Here is a 13584-nt window from a genome sequence, read left to right on the forward strand (position 1 = left end):
CAATTTCCAAAAATGTTGCTGCTTTTTTTTCTTCCTCCTTCATGAAGTAATTTCTTCCTTTACAATTCTCTTTCTTTCTAGCCCGAGCCGTGTAACTAGACCCTGTGTGTGCATGGAGCAATACCTGTGTGCACATGGATCTCGAGCTTTCAAGATGCATGTGCTTTGTATGTTTCATGGGCTGTGCTGATCAGTTACAATCGCTTTCTGGCTTGATGTACCGCTCGATGGCGTGTTTTATGCGCGGGCGTGTGTATGGACATGCCCTGGGCATGTCTGAGGCGGTATCTGTATTGATCATTTGCAATCGGTAGGTGGATGGTTAATGCATAGATTGATGCTCCTGTCTCTCTCTGTATGCATATTATTAGCATGCTGTGTCTATCTGAAGCCGGTCGTGTATCTGTTGCGCTACGTTGGCAATCTGTCTCTGCGGAGACTTGGGAGGATGGGATTGTTATCAGTAAATGCCGGGATTAACCAAAAAATGTTTCCATTGGTAGCCATTGAACTTGACAGCAAAGTCAGAAAACTTCTGCTTGAGAACGTAGCCGAGTTTGATTTAAGGGTATTTGCTGGGCGTATTTTTCGGGTGTTGGACAATTTGTGTGATCAGGCGTTGGCTTTTGGGATCCCGCAGGCCTCTGTTATCAAGTGTCTAGTGTCTCCTCCCCCCGGGAATGTCCTACGACTGGGACTATTGAATAGTGAAATGGATTTCAAAGATGCTTGAGCCCCATCGTTGTGCACAGCCGTGCAAATTTAAATGGGGGGGAAATACGTCGAGATGAAATCCAGGGAGCAGGGTCAGGGGCTTGCCCTGCACGGCTCCCGGAAGCAGCGGTACGTCCCCCCTCCAGCTCCTATGCGTAGGGACAGCCAGGGGCTTCCACACGCTGCCCCTGCCCCAAACACCGCCCCTGCAGCTCTCATTGGCCAGCAAACAGGGCTAAAGGGAGCTGCAGGGGCAGCGCCTGCGGATGGGACAGCGCGCAGAGCCACCTGGCTGCGCCTCCGCATAGGAGCTGGAGATGGGATGTGCCGCTGCTTCCGGGAGCTGCTTGAGGTAAGCGCCACCCAGAGCCTGCACCCCTGACCCCCCTCCTGCACCCCAAAGCCCTGCCCCAGCCCCGATCCCCCTCCCGCCCTCCGAACCCCTCGGTCCCACCCTCCTGCACCCCCAGCTGGAGCCCTCACTCTCTCCTGCACCCCAACCCCCAATTTCGTGAGCATTCATGGCCCATCGTACAATTTCCATCCCCAGATGTGGCCCACGGGCCAAAACGTTTGCCCAGCCCTCGTCTATAGCGATGCTATTGCCAGCATGTCGTGTGGGTCTCCTGGGCCTATTGTTCCTCTGTACGGCTCAGGGTATGTTTAATGCAGAGACAGATTCGCCTCCTGTATCGATGGCTGCGTATATATATGTCTGCAGGCCCACGCCATGCAGATCTGACACGCTCTATGGGTCACGCGCGGTGGGTCAGTTTCTTGCCCCATAGATGCGGCTGGCTCACCGAGGGGCACGGCGTGTTGATGGAGTAGCCTGCTGGGTCCATTTCCCGCGCTGGGGGGCAGGCCGGGGAAACGCTCGGGCCGGACCAACGTGGGCAGATACGCGGCTCGTAGCTGGGTGGACCAGCTCCTCCTCGGCCGGTGTGAGCCGACGAAGCTACGGAGAGGGCTGGGACCTGGCCCAGTCTGTAGCTGGGGAGGGGTTTCATGCTGAGTAGGTGCTTGTGTTCGAATGATACGTGCAGCCCTATTGATCGATCTGTCCTCTGACAGCCCCATCTAGCTAGCTATCCCCAGACACCCCATCTATCTATCTATCTATCTATCTATCTATCTATCTATCTATCTATCTATCCTCAGCCACCCCCTCTGTCTATCTATCTATCCCCAGACACCCCCTCTATCTATCTATCTATCTATCTATCTATCTATCTATCTATCTATCTATCTATCTATCTATCTATCCTCAGCCACCCCCTCTGTCTATCTATCTATCCCCATCCACCCCATTATCTATCTATCTATCTATCCCCAGACACCCCCTCTATCTATCTATCTATCTATCTATCTATCTATCTATCTATCTATCTATCTATCCTCAGCCACACCCTCTGTCTATCTATCTATCCCCAGCCACCCCATTATCTATCTATCTATCTATTCCCAGCCACCCCCTCTATCTATCTATCCCCAGCCACCCCATTATCTATCTATCTATCTATCTATCCCCAGCCACCCCCTCTATCTATCTATCTATCTATCTATCTATCTATCTATCTATCTATCTATCCTCAGCCACCCCCTCTGTCTATCTATCTATCCCCAGACACCCCATCTATCTATCTATCTATCTATCCATCTATCTATCCTCAGCCACCCCCTCTGTCTATCTATCTATCCCCAGCCACCCCTGCTATCTATCTATCTATCCCCAGCCACCCCATTATCTATCTATCTATCTATTCCCAGCCACCCCCTCTATCTATCTATCTATCCCCAGCCACCCCATTATCTATCTATCTATCTATCCCCAGCCACCCCCTCTATCTATCTATCTATCTATCTATCTATCTATCTATCTATCTATCTATCCCCAGCCACCCCCTCTATCTATCTATCTATCTATCTATCTATCTATCTATCTATCTATCTATCTATCTATCTATCTATCCCCACACACCCCCTGCCCCCGTGTGGCTGGTACCAGATATTGATCACATACAGTCTTGTCTGTTTTGGGTGTGGGCCAATCCTGCCTTGCCGTCGAAGGGCAGGTGGCTTGACGCTGTGCCGAAAGCCCCGTGGCTGGCCCAGCTCGGCGATCAGGGCGCGGGCTCCGGATTGCAGTGTAGACGGGCAGGCGCAGGCCAGAGCTCCGGCTCCGACACCCCCGGCTCTCCGACTCGGAGCCGCAGGCTGTGTCTGGCAGTGTGGGTGCGCCCGGAGTGACATGCTAGGGCAGGGGTGGGCAAACATTTTGGTCCGAGGGCCACATCGGGGAATAGAAATTGTACAACCGGCCATGAATGCTCACGAAATTGGGGTTGGGTGTGTGGCGGGTGTAGGCTCTGGGCTGGGGCTGGGGATGAGAGGTTTGGGGTGTAGGAGGGAGCTCTGGGCTGGGACCGAGGGGTTCGGAGGGCAAGAGGGGGATCAGGGCTGGGGCAGGTGTGCGGGAAGGGGGGCAGGTTCTGTCTGGGGTGCGGGCTCTGGGGTGGGGCTGGGGCTGAGAGGTTTGGGGTGCAGGAGGGTGCTCTGGGCTGGGATTGAGGGGTTCAGTGGGTGGGAGGGGGATCAGGGCTGGGGCAGGGGTGCGGGAAGGGGGGCAGGTTCTGTCTGGAGGTGCGGGCTCTGGGGTGGGGCTGGGGATGAGAGGTTTGGGGTGCAGGAGGGTGCTCTGGGCTGGGATTGAGGGGTTCAGCGGGCGGGAGGGGGATCAGGGCTGGGGCAGGGGTTTGGGGTGTGGGGAGAGGCTCTGGGGTGCAGGCTCCAGGCGGCACTTACCTCAAGCAGCTCCTGCTGGAGCACGTAACCCTTCTCCTGCTCCTACGCGGAGGCCCGGCCAGGCGGTTCTGCGCCCTGCCCTGTCTGCAGGCACCGCCCCTGCAGCTCCCATTAGAGCGTGTAGGAGCCAGAGCAGGGCCGAGCCGCGTGGTGCGGCTCGCGGGCCAGCTTAAAACGGCCTGCCTGGGCTGGATGCCCTCCCCCCGCCCAGGGCTGACCCAGGCCGGATTGCTCCCAGTGCCCCCTGGTGGCACCCCGCAGATGGCTGTGACACGTATAGGAAGTTTGGGGGGGTCTCAGCTGTGGGTGGAGGGGGTGTTACATGGTGGGGGGAAGGCCTGGGCTCCTCCAGGGGTGGGGTGCCGGGGGGCTGCAGAAGAGAGAGGGACGTAAAGTGGCAGGATGGGGCGGGGTGGGGGCAGCGTGAGTTTGTGTAACCCCCGCAGTGCTGGAAGAACCTGGGGGGCTGATGGGCACTTGGGGCGTGTGTGTGTGTGTGTTAGAGATGTGCGTAGATCTCTCTCTCTCTCTGTGTATCTGTGTATAGATCTCTGCATGATCTTATTTAGATCGGGTGTGTGTAGATCTGTGATTTCTCTGTGTGTGTGTTAGAGCTGTGTGTAAATGTGTGTGGATCTCTGTGTGTAGATCTGTGATGTGTGTGTATGTTAGAGCTGTGTGTAGAGCTTTGTGTGTGTGTTCTTGTCTAGATCTGTGATTGTGTGTGTGGACGGCGCAGTTGCTATAGGTCAATGGAGCTGTGCTGATTTACACAAATGCTGTGTGTGTGTGTGTGTGTGTGTTTAACTCTTTCCTACCCCATGGCTCTCCCCCAGCCAGCAGGCCCTACTAATCCCATTACAACCCAGACCCTGCCAAGCCCCTCTGCCGGGCGGCTCCAGGCCCGGGGTCCCATGCACTGCTGGCTCCATGGGGTGCGGGTCCCAAACACCCCCTGCGTGCTGGAGAGGTGGTGGGGTCTGTGCAGGACTCCCACAGCATCCAAGCCGAGCGAACCGGAGGGCCTGGGTGCTGGTTACCCACCAGACACCGCGGGGAGGTCCCGGAGGAGGGTGGGGGCGCAGGGGATGGTGGGGCGCAGAGGGGCAGTGGGGACACGGGGATGGTGGGGTGCAGGGAACTGCGGGGTGCAGGGGGTTGCGGGGGTGCAGGGGGACTGGACTGTATGGTGGCTCCTGGGGGTAGGGGGTGCAGGAAGGAATTTTGGGGATACAGGGGGGCTGGGGTGGGGGGAATCCAGGGTTGTTTGCACAGGATGGGGGAGGGGGTATCTGGAAATTGGGGGGCAGGGGCCCCTTGCCATTAACTCTTGCATTGCTGGGTGGCAGGTGTCTTAGTCTGAAGGGGGGGTCCCCATCAGGTCTTAATAGCACCCCCACCTTCCTTTCCCTTCCCTTCCATTCCCTCCCCCCATTTGCTGGGCTCCTGGGTCTCTCTGGGGGCTCCCCCCCTCCAGTGCAATTTCTGGGGAGTGAGACCCAAGGCGGGAGCCCCCCCACCTCACAATAGCTCCCCCTCCCCCATCCCAGCTCCTCTCTGGCCAATGAAATGCGGTGGGAGGGGCAGGGTTGGGGTTCAGTCCAGTACCCCCTGACTTGCCCCTTTCAGACCCTGCACCCCATGAGCATTTCACCCTCAGGACCCAAACCTCCCCCCTCCTGCCCACTCCCCATCTCACCCCATGGGGCACCCCACCCTCCCCGTACTGCCTCCGCCCCCACTCACCCTCCTCCTCCTCCTGTCCCCTGCACCCCCCAGACTCCCTCCCCCACCCACTCCTGCATCCTGCACGCACCCCTCCCCCTCTTCCCCCTACGCCCACCCTCCTCCTCTCCTGCCCCTGTGGATTCCCCTTCTGCACCCCACGGGCAGCCCCAGCCCCACCCTGTCCCTCCCTCCGGGGCTGGGCCAGGCGTTCTGGGGCCTGCTGGGTGACTCAGGGGGAGCAGGTCCCGGCAGGCACCGGGGTGAGCTCATCACGGGCTGCATCGTAGCCCTTGGGTCAGCCAGACGGCTCGCTTCCGGGGGGGGGGGGGCAATGGCTGGGCAGGTGGGGGCGGGGGCAGATGATACATCAACCTCATTTATAGTAGTGATAAATCCTTCTATCTATCCCCATCCACCCCCTCTATCTATCTATCTATCCCCATCCACCCCCTCTTTTATGTATCTATCTATCTATCCCCATCCACCCCATCTATCTATCTATCTATCTATCTATCTATCTATCTATCTATCTATCCCCATCCACCCCCTCTATCTATCTATCTATCTATCTATCTATCTATCTATCTATCTATCTATCTATTCCGCTCCAGACATGCTGCTGTGTGTGTTTCTGAGCCACTTCCGTTGGGTTGGCCTTTACTGTGAAATGCCTCTGTCCCCATCCTCCCCCTGCCCCCTCCCATTCCCTCCTGCCCCCATCCCCTCCCCATCCTCCCCCTGCCCCCATTCCCCACCTCCTCCTCTTCCTGCCCCCATCCCCCCTCCCCATCCTCCCCCTGCCCCGGACGGGTTCAGACCCTGGATGCTGCTTTCCGGAGGCCCTGGGGGACGGAGGGTTTAGGTAGCTGAAAGGGCGAAGGAGGGACCTAAACCAGCCCCCCCAGGCTCCAGGCGGGACACTCGACCCCACCATGGGGGGGCGGAGCTGGGGGCTCGGCTGCAAGGGACATTGACCAGTCTTGGTCCAGCCCCAGGGCAGGGAGTGGCTGGCTCAGGGGGGCGGGGAATGGGGCCTGGGGCCTCTCTCCTCTAGGGGGCGCTGGCTCCCATCCGGCCCCAGGGCAGGGACTGGCTGGGGAGGGGGGCAGGGAATGGGGCCCGGGGCCTGTCCCCTCTAGGGGGCGCCAGCTCCCACCCAGCCCCAGGGCAGGGACTGGCGGCTGGGGAGGGGGGGTCACGGACTCTTGGCCCCGTGCAGCCCGTGGGGGGAACCCCCTTCAGTGAGACAAGAAAATCCCCCACTTCATCACATGGGGGATCCCAGCATAGGGAAGTTGGGGGGGGGGGATAGCCCAGCTGTGTGGTCTGCATGGAGGGGGGCACACAAGGGGGTTATTCCCATTAACCCCCGTCTGGGGCAGTTATGGGTGGGGGGGACTTTATCCCCTTCGTGCCCCCTTGGGAACTTGGGATTTGCCCCTCCCAATACAGCTGGGGATTCGGGGAGGGGGGTCCAGGGGTTGTTCCTGGCCCTTCTGTCCCTGTATAGGCCTGGACTCCCCCACCCCCCCACCCGTCATCCTGCTCCCCAGTGTCGGGGCCTCTGGGCTGGTGGACTCCCACATGACTCTTGGTTACACCAAGCAGGATGTGGGGTGTGTGTGTGTGTGTGTGTGTGGTTGTCGTGTGGCTGTGTGTGGTTGTGGTGTGGGTGTGGTGGTGGCAGGGGGAGAGCAGCCAGGTTGGGTTTGGAAATAGAGGAGTCCAGAGTAAACTGGGCAAAAGACCCTACCATAACAGCCCCTCCCCAGGCAGACCCTACAATAACAAACTGGCATGGCTGAGGCTGGGAGGGACTCTGGTGAACTCCAGGGCTGTGCGTGCTGGTTTGTTATTGTAGGGTCTCTCATGAAGGCACGCCAGCTTGTTATCGTGGGTCTCTCATAAGTGCACACTGGTTTGTTATTGTAGGGTCTCCTGTAAACACTAACAGGTTTGTTATTGTAGGGTCTGCCATGAATACACACTGGTTTCTTATTGTAGGGTCTCCTGTAAACACTGACTGGTTAGTTACTGTAGGCTCTCTTGTAAGCGCACACCAGTTGATTATTGTAGGGTCTCCTGTAAACACAGACTGGTTTCTTATTGTACAGTCTGCCATGAATACACACTGGTTTGTTATTGTAGGGTCTCCTGTCCACACAGATTGGTTTGTTATTGTAGAGTCTGCCATGAGTGCCTGCTGGTTTGTTGTTGTAGCGTCTCCTGTACACACAGCCTGGTTGGTTATTGTAGGGTCTCTCGTAAGTGCACGCCAATTGATTATTGTAGGGTCTCCTCCGTGCCCAGGTCCTAGCGCAAGGGACGGGCCCAGATTCCTTCTGGCTGAGGGCAGCAGCAGACAGGAAGCAGCCAGGGAAGGAGGCAGGAGATAGAGGAGCGATAAAGGCAGCTCTCCGACCACAGCTGAGCCGGCTTCTCCAGCAGCCCCTGCCAGCTGCACGTCAGGGCCGGAGAATCCCCGCCAGCCTGCCAGCCACCTCGCCTGCCAGCCAGCCACTGCCGGGCAGGGCGGGGCCTGGGGGTCCTGGGAAAACAGGGAGAGGGCGAGAGAGAGAGAGCCGTGACCTTTATCCCTCTGACAGCCCACAAAAAACGATGCCCGACGGGGACAAACCGATCCCGTCCTCCCAGAAAACGAGGACACAGCTCCAGCCAAGCCCGGCTTAGGCACACGCCAGCGCCACCCCGTTCCCGCGAAAGGAACCCACCCGTCACGGGCCCGGGGGCCGAGTCCCGAGTCCGCGCTCGGTGGAGGAAGCGCGAGGGGCGAAGGAGAAACAGCGACAGGGAGCGAACCCGAGGAAAGGGGCAGAGCGAGGAGCGGAGGCCGGAGGCGGAGGGAGCCGGCCCGGCTGGGAGGCGAGGGCCGGAAGCCGTGGGCGATGGGCTGGCCCCGGCCGGCGGGAATGCACGGAATCCGGCCGGCCCGTCTGGCCCCAGGAATGCGGCCGGCCCCCGCCGGAGGAGAACCAGCGGCCCCCGGGGAAGGGGGGGCGCAGTGTGTGGGGTCCAGCGGCGCACCCCACCCCAGAGCCAGCGTGCACGGCCAGCAGGGGGCAGCGCAGCATGGGGCATGGCTGGGATGGCGGAGGGGGGTGGGGGGTTAGCTGCCATAAATGCATTAGCTGCGCTAATAGCTGGCCAGGGAGAGAACCCAGGAGTCCTGGCTCCCAGCCCCTGCTCTCAGCCCCCCTCTCTCTCCCCCCGCAGGCAATGTGTGCCGGCTGCTGGTGGCGCTGCTGAGTCTGTGCGAGGGGCTGCGGGGGCTCCCTGCTCCCCGCCTGAAACCCTCAGACCCCCGGGCCGACTTCGACTCCATCATCAGCCTGGCCAAGAACCTGCTGAGTGACACCAAACACCTCTTCCATCACTTCGTACGTTTGGTACCCACCCACCCCCAGCCCCCGGGCCCTGCTACCCTGGAACCTGCCCCCCCTCCCCCAGCCCTCGGATCAGACCCTGGGCCCAGCTACCCCGGTACCTGTCCCCTTCCCCGGCCCTCGGATCAGACCCTGGGCCCTGCGCCAGTACCCCCCCCCCCGCCCTCGGATCAGACCCTGAGCCCTGCTACCCCAGTACTCCCCCTTCCCAGCCCTAGGATCAGACCCTGGGCCCTGCTACCCCAGTACCCCCCCTTCCCCCCGCCCTCGGATCAGACCCTGGGCCCTGCTACCCTGGAACCTGCCTCCCCTCCCCCGGCCCTCGGATCAGACCCTGGGCCCAGTTACCCCAGTACCCTCCCCTCCCCAGCCTCGGATCAGACCCTGGGCCCTGCTACCCCAGTACCCCCGCCAGCCCTCGGATCAGACCCTGGGCCCAGCTACCCCAGCACCCCACCAGCCCTCGGATCAGACCCTGGGCCCTGCTACCCCAGTACCCGTCCCCCCCTTCCCCCGGCCCTCGGATCAGACCCTGGGCCCTGCTACCCCAGTACCCCCCCTTCCCCCGGCCCTCGGATCAGACCCTGGGCCCAGCTACCCCAGTACCCCCCCCCCAGCCCTCCTCGGATCAGACCCTGGGCCCAGCTACCCCAGTCCCCGCCTCGGATCAGACCCTGGGCCTGCCCCCAGTACCCCCTCCCCCAGCCCTCGGATCAGACCCTGGGCCCAGCTACCCCGGTACCCCCTCCCCAGCCCTCGGATCAGCCCCTGGGCCCTGCTACCCCGGTACCTGACCCCCTCGGCCCTCGGATCAGTACCCTGGGCCCAGCTACCCCGGCATCCCTCCTCCACCACCAGATGAGACTCTGGGCCCATCTACCCTGGTATCCCGCCCCCTCCAGCCTCCCAGACCCATCTACCCTGGTATTGCCCCCCCATCTCCTTTAAGTCTATGGGAGTGGTGTCGGGGGGAGGTGTGGTGAGAATACTCAGGGCTCTCCCAGCCCCACAGCCATTCCCAGGGGAGGGGGCTGGGTGGACCGGGCTGGACCAGATCCGATCCCCTCCTTCCTCCCCCAGAAATCCCGGTACCCGGCCGAGGGGGAGCACAAGATGGACACGCTGCCCGTGCTGTCCATGAGCGCCGTGGAGTTGGCCAACATCCAGGTGAGCGGGTCCACCCTGCTAGTGGGTTGGGGGTGGGTGGGAGCCCGGACTCCTGGGTTCTATCCCAGATCTGGGAGGGCAGGGGAATCTAGTGGTTGGGGGGCTGGGAGCCAGGATGCCTGGGTTCTCTATCCTCAGCTTACGTCCCTTCCCATCTATATACAGAGGGGCTGAGCCCCCTCCACCCACCCCTCCGGCCCCACTCCCAGCAGGGCTGGAGGGGAAGATGCTTGGCCGCATAGTGGGGCTGCAGTGCCCCTAGTGGCCGTCTGCGTTTCACCCCCCTCAGCCACTGATTGTAGGGGATCCTGGCAGGTGTACTGGCGGGGGGACTCAGGTCTAGGGGGATCCCGGCAGGTGCTGAGGGGGGGATCCTGGCAGATCTGCAGGGCAGGCCCTGGGGGCTCCCTGCTGCGGGGGCTCCGTGGCCATGGGTAACCCCCTCTTTGCCCCAGGTGCCCGGAGGCCTGGCACGGCTCAGCGCGGACCTGCAGAACTACCAGAAGCACCTGGAGTGGCTGCGCCGGGCGGGGCCTGTGCTGCGGCCCCTGGAGCCGGACTTGGGAGCCCTGCACGCCCGGCTGGAGCGGCTGGTCAAACGCCTGGAACACCTGGTATGGGGCAGGGCCTGGGGCAAGGGGCGGGGCCTGGGGGACACACCTGGCCGGGGGCAGGGCCTGGGGCATCTGGTACAGGGTGGGGCTTTGGGGGGGACACACACCTGTCCTGGGGAATGGGGCCTGGGGCACCTGGTATGGGGGGGGGTTGCACCTGGAGGTAGCACCTGAATACACCTAGCATCAGGGGTGGGGGTTGAGGCACCGGGGAGGGGGGCGGGCTGGGGGCCATGGGGGGGGGCGGGGGGAGCTCCTGGGCTGGAGGGTGGGACCAGTGCTGGACACATACCCACCAGCAGGGGGCAGGGCTGGGCGCACACACACACCAGCAGGGGGCAGGGCTGGGTGCACACACACACACACACACACACACACACACACACACACACCAGGAGGGGACAGCGCTGGACACACACACACACACACACCAGGAGGGGACAGCGCTGGACACACACACACACACACACACCCCAGCAGGGGACAGGGCTGGACACACACACACACACACACACCCCAGCAGGGGGCAGGGCTGCACACACACACCCCAGCAGGGGGCAGGGCTGGGCACACACACACACACACACACTCACTCTCTCTCTCTCTCTCTCCCCCAGATGTCCAAACTGAACCTGCCCCGGCCCAGCGACCCGCTGCCCACGCTGCCCTCGCACGGCACCCACTGGGCGGTGGTGCAGGCCGGCCACGCCCTCTTCCACAGCCTGCACCTCTACCTGGACTGGGCCGCCCGCGCCCTGGTTCTGATCCGCAACAAGCTGTGACGACCGGTGCGGTGGGGGGCCCTGCCCCGGGGACACTGGGGACCCCCATCCAGCACTCCAGGGCACAGGGACCCTGCCCCCCAGGCATGGCCTCCCCAGAGCCCTCCCACACCAACAGGGGGTGCGGGGACCCTGTCCCTGGCTGTGACCCCCCCAGGGCCCTCCCACACCAACAGGGGGTGCAGGGACCCTGTCCCCGGCAGTGACCCCCCCACACCAACAGGGGGTGCGGGGACCCTGTCCCCGGCTGTGACCCCCCAGGGCCCTCCCACACCAATAGGGGGTGCGGAGACCCTGTCCCTGGCAGTGACCCCCCCAGGGCCCTCCCACACCAATAGGGGGTACAGGGACCCTGTCCCCGGCTGTGACCCCCCAGGGCCCTCCCACACCAATAGGGGGTGCGGGGACCCTGTCCCCGGCTGTGACCCCCCCAGGGCCCTCCCACACCAACAGGGGGGGGGGCTTGGTGGCTAGCCCCTGCCCCCCGATGTAGCAAACTCTTATTTATGCAACGCGCTATTTATTTATTTATTTACGGTAGCAGTTTTCTTTTTTTGTATTCATTTCTCCTAACGATTCCCCCCCCATCCAAAGGGGGGGTACGAAGGCCCGTGGAGCGAGGCAATGGAGGAGCTAGAGAAGGGGAGTCTCACGCCCCCCCCCCCGCATTTCACTCCTACCCCTCCCGCACTTGGGGTGTCCCAGCCCCCTCCTGTGGGACTCTCCTCTGTCCCCCCCTTTCCATCACGCCAGCCGCCCCCTTCTTCCCTCCTCTCTCGTTCCTTCTCCTTCTCTCTTTCACTTCTTCTTTCCTTCCTTCATTTCGCTCCTTCCTTCCTTCCTTCCTCCTTTCAGTTTCTTTTGTTCTTTCTCCTCTCTAGTCTCTGATTTTCCCATCCTTTCCCCCTTTCTTTCTCCATCCCCTTTTCTTTCTTTCTTTCCACTGCCTGCTCTTTCATCCTCTTTTCTTTCTCTGCTCCGTTCCACTTGCTCTCCTCCTAGGGCAGCAGTGACCCCTAATGGCCGCGCTCTGAACTGCAGCCCCCCCCCCGGCTATGTAATTACAGACGGTCCATCCTTCATTTCGTGATGGGGGGTAGAGGGGGGGAACTGTTGCTGTCCGGGGTGAGGCTGGCACAAGAGCCGCTCTCCTGCCTGTGCCGGCCCTGGAAAGCCTGCGGCACCCTGCTCCGGAAGTTCACCACACTCACAGATGGTGCTGGCCCTGAAGAGTTAATGGCAAAAAAGCAAAAAGGAGCCAGGACTCCTGGGTTCTCTCCCCAGCTCTGGGAAGGGAGGGAGGGACTAGTGGTTTGAGCTGGGGGGGCTGGGAGCCAGGACACCTGAGTTCTCTCCCTGGCTCTGGGAGGGGGGTCTAGTGGTTAGAGCAGGGGGGGCTGGGAGCCAGGACTCCTGGGTTCTCTCCCTGGCTCTGGGAGGGGGTCTAGTGGTTAGAGCAGGGGGCACTGGGAGCCAGGATTCCTGGGTTCTCTCCCTGGCTCTGAGAGGGGAGGGAGGGTCTATTGGTTACAGCAGGGCAGGGCTGGGAGCTAGGACTCCTGGGTTCTCTCCCTGGCTCTGAGAGGGGGGGTCTAGTGGTTAGAGCAGGGGGGGGCTGGGAGCCAGGACTCCTGGATTCTCTCCCTGGCTCTGGGAGGGGGTCTAGTGGTTAGAGCAGGGGGGGGCTGGGAACCAGGACTCCTGGGTTCTCTCCCTGGCTCTGAGAGGGGGGTCTAGTGGTTAGAGCGGGGGGGGGCTGGGAGCCAGGATTCCTGGGTTCTCTCCCTGGCTCTGTGTGGGGGGGGGGGGTGTATTGGTTACAGCAGGGCAGGGCTGGGAGCTAGGACTCCTGGGTTCTCTCCCTGGCTCTGAGAGGGGGGTCTAGTGGTTAGAGCAGGGGGGGGGCTGGGAGCCAGGATTCCTGGGTTCTCTCCCTGGCTCTGAGAGGGGAGGGAGGGTCTATTGGTTACAGCAGGGCAGGGCTGGGAGCTAGGACTCCTGGGTTCTCTCCCTGGCTTGGGGGTGTCTAGTGGTTAGAGCAGGGGGCTGGGAGTATGGTTTGGACTGAGGGGCGGGGCTTAATGAAAGAGGTGCCAGGGTTCAGGCAATTTTTTGACTTTCATCACCGAGGCTGCCAGCACGAGGTATCGGCACAAATTAAGCCCAACTGCAGGGCACCAGCCAAGCTGGGCGTGTGGTGAAACTCGGCAAGATTCTCTTGTCAAGGAGAAATTTCCACGTCATTCTTATGGCTGATCCCAGGTTCCCTGGGCAGACAAGTCTGTGTGACGTGTATTATATCAGCAGTTGGGCCGACAGAGATCGGGGCCCCGTCGTGCTGGGCGCTGCCCAGACACAGAGTCACCGAGA

General features: G+C 61.5%; 1 protein-coding gene across 1 annotated transcript; it reads left to right on the forward strand.

Moving 5' to 3' along the window:
- Nucleotides 1-227: 227 nt before the first annotated feature.
- On the forward strand, nucleotides 228-11522 carry IL11 (interleukin 11). Its single transcript, XM_039510969.1, has 6 exons — nucleotides 228-310; nucleotides 7972-8269; nucleotides 8409-8645; nucleotides 9732-9818; nucleotides 10274-10432; nucleotides 11050-11522. Exons 1-6 carry the CDS (start codon nucleotides 228-230, stop codon nucleotides 11212-11214), a joined length of 1029 nt encoding a protein of 342 aa, XP_039366903.1. The 3' UTR covers nucleotides 11215-11522.
- The last annotated feature ends 2062 nt before the right edge of the window (nucleotides 11523-13584 follow it).

The sequence above is a fragment of the Mauremys reevesii genome, linkage group 22 (genome assembly GCF_016161935.1).
Source record: "Mauremys reevesii isolate NIE-2019 linkage group 22, ASM1616193v1, whole genome shotgun sequence".
Classification (NCBI taxonomy): Eukaryota; Metazoa; Chordata; order Testudines; family Geoemydidae; genus Mauremys; species Mauremys reevesii.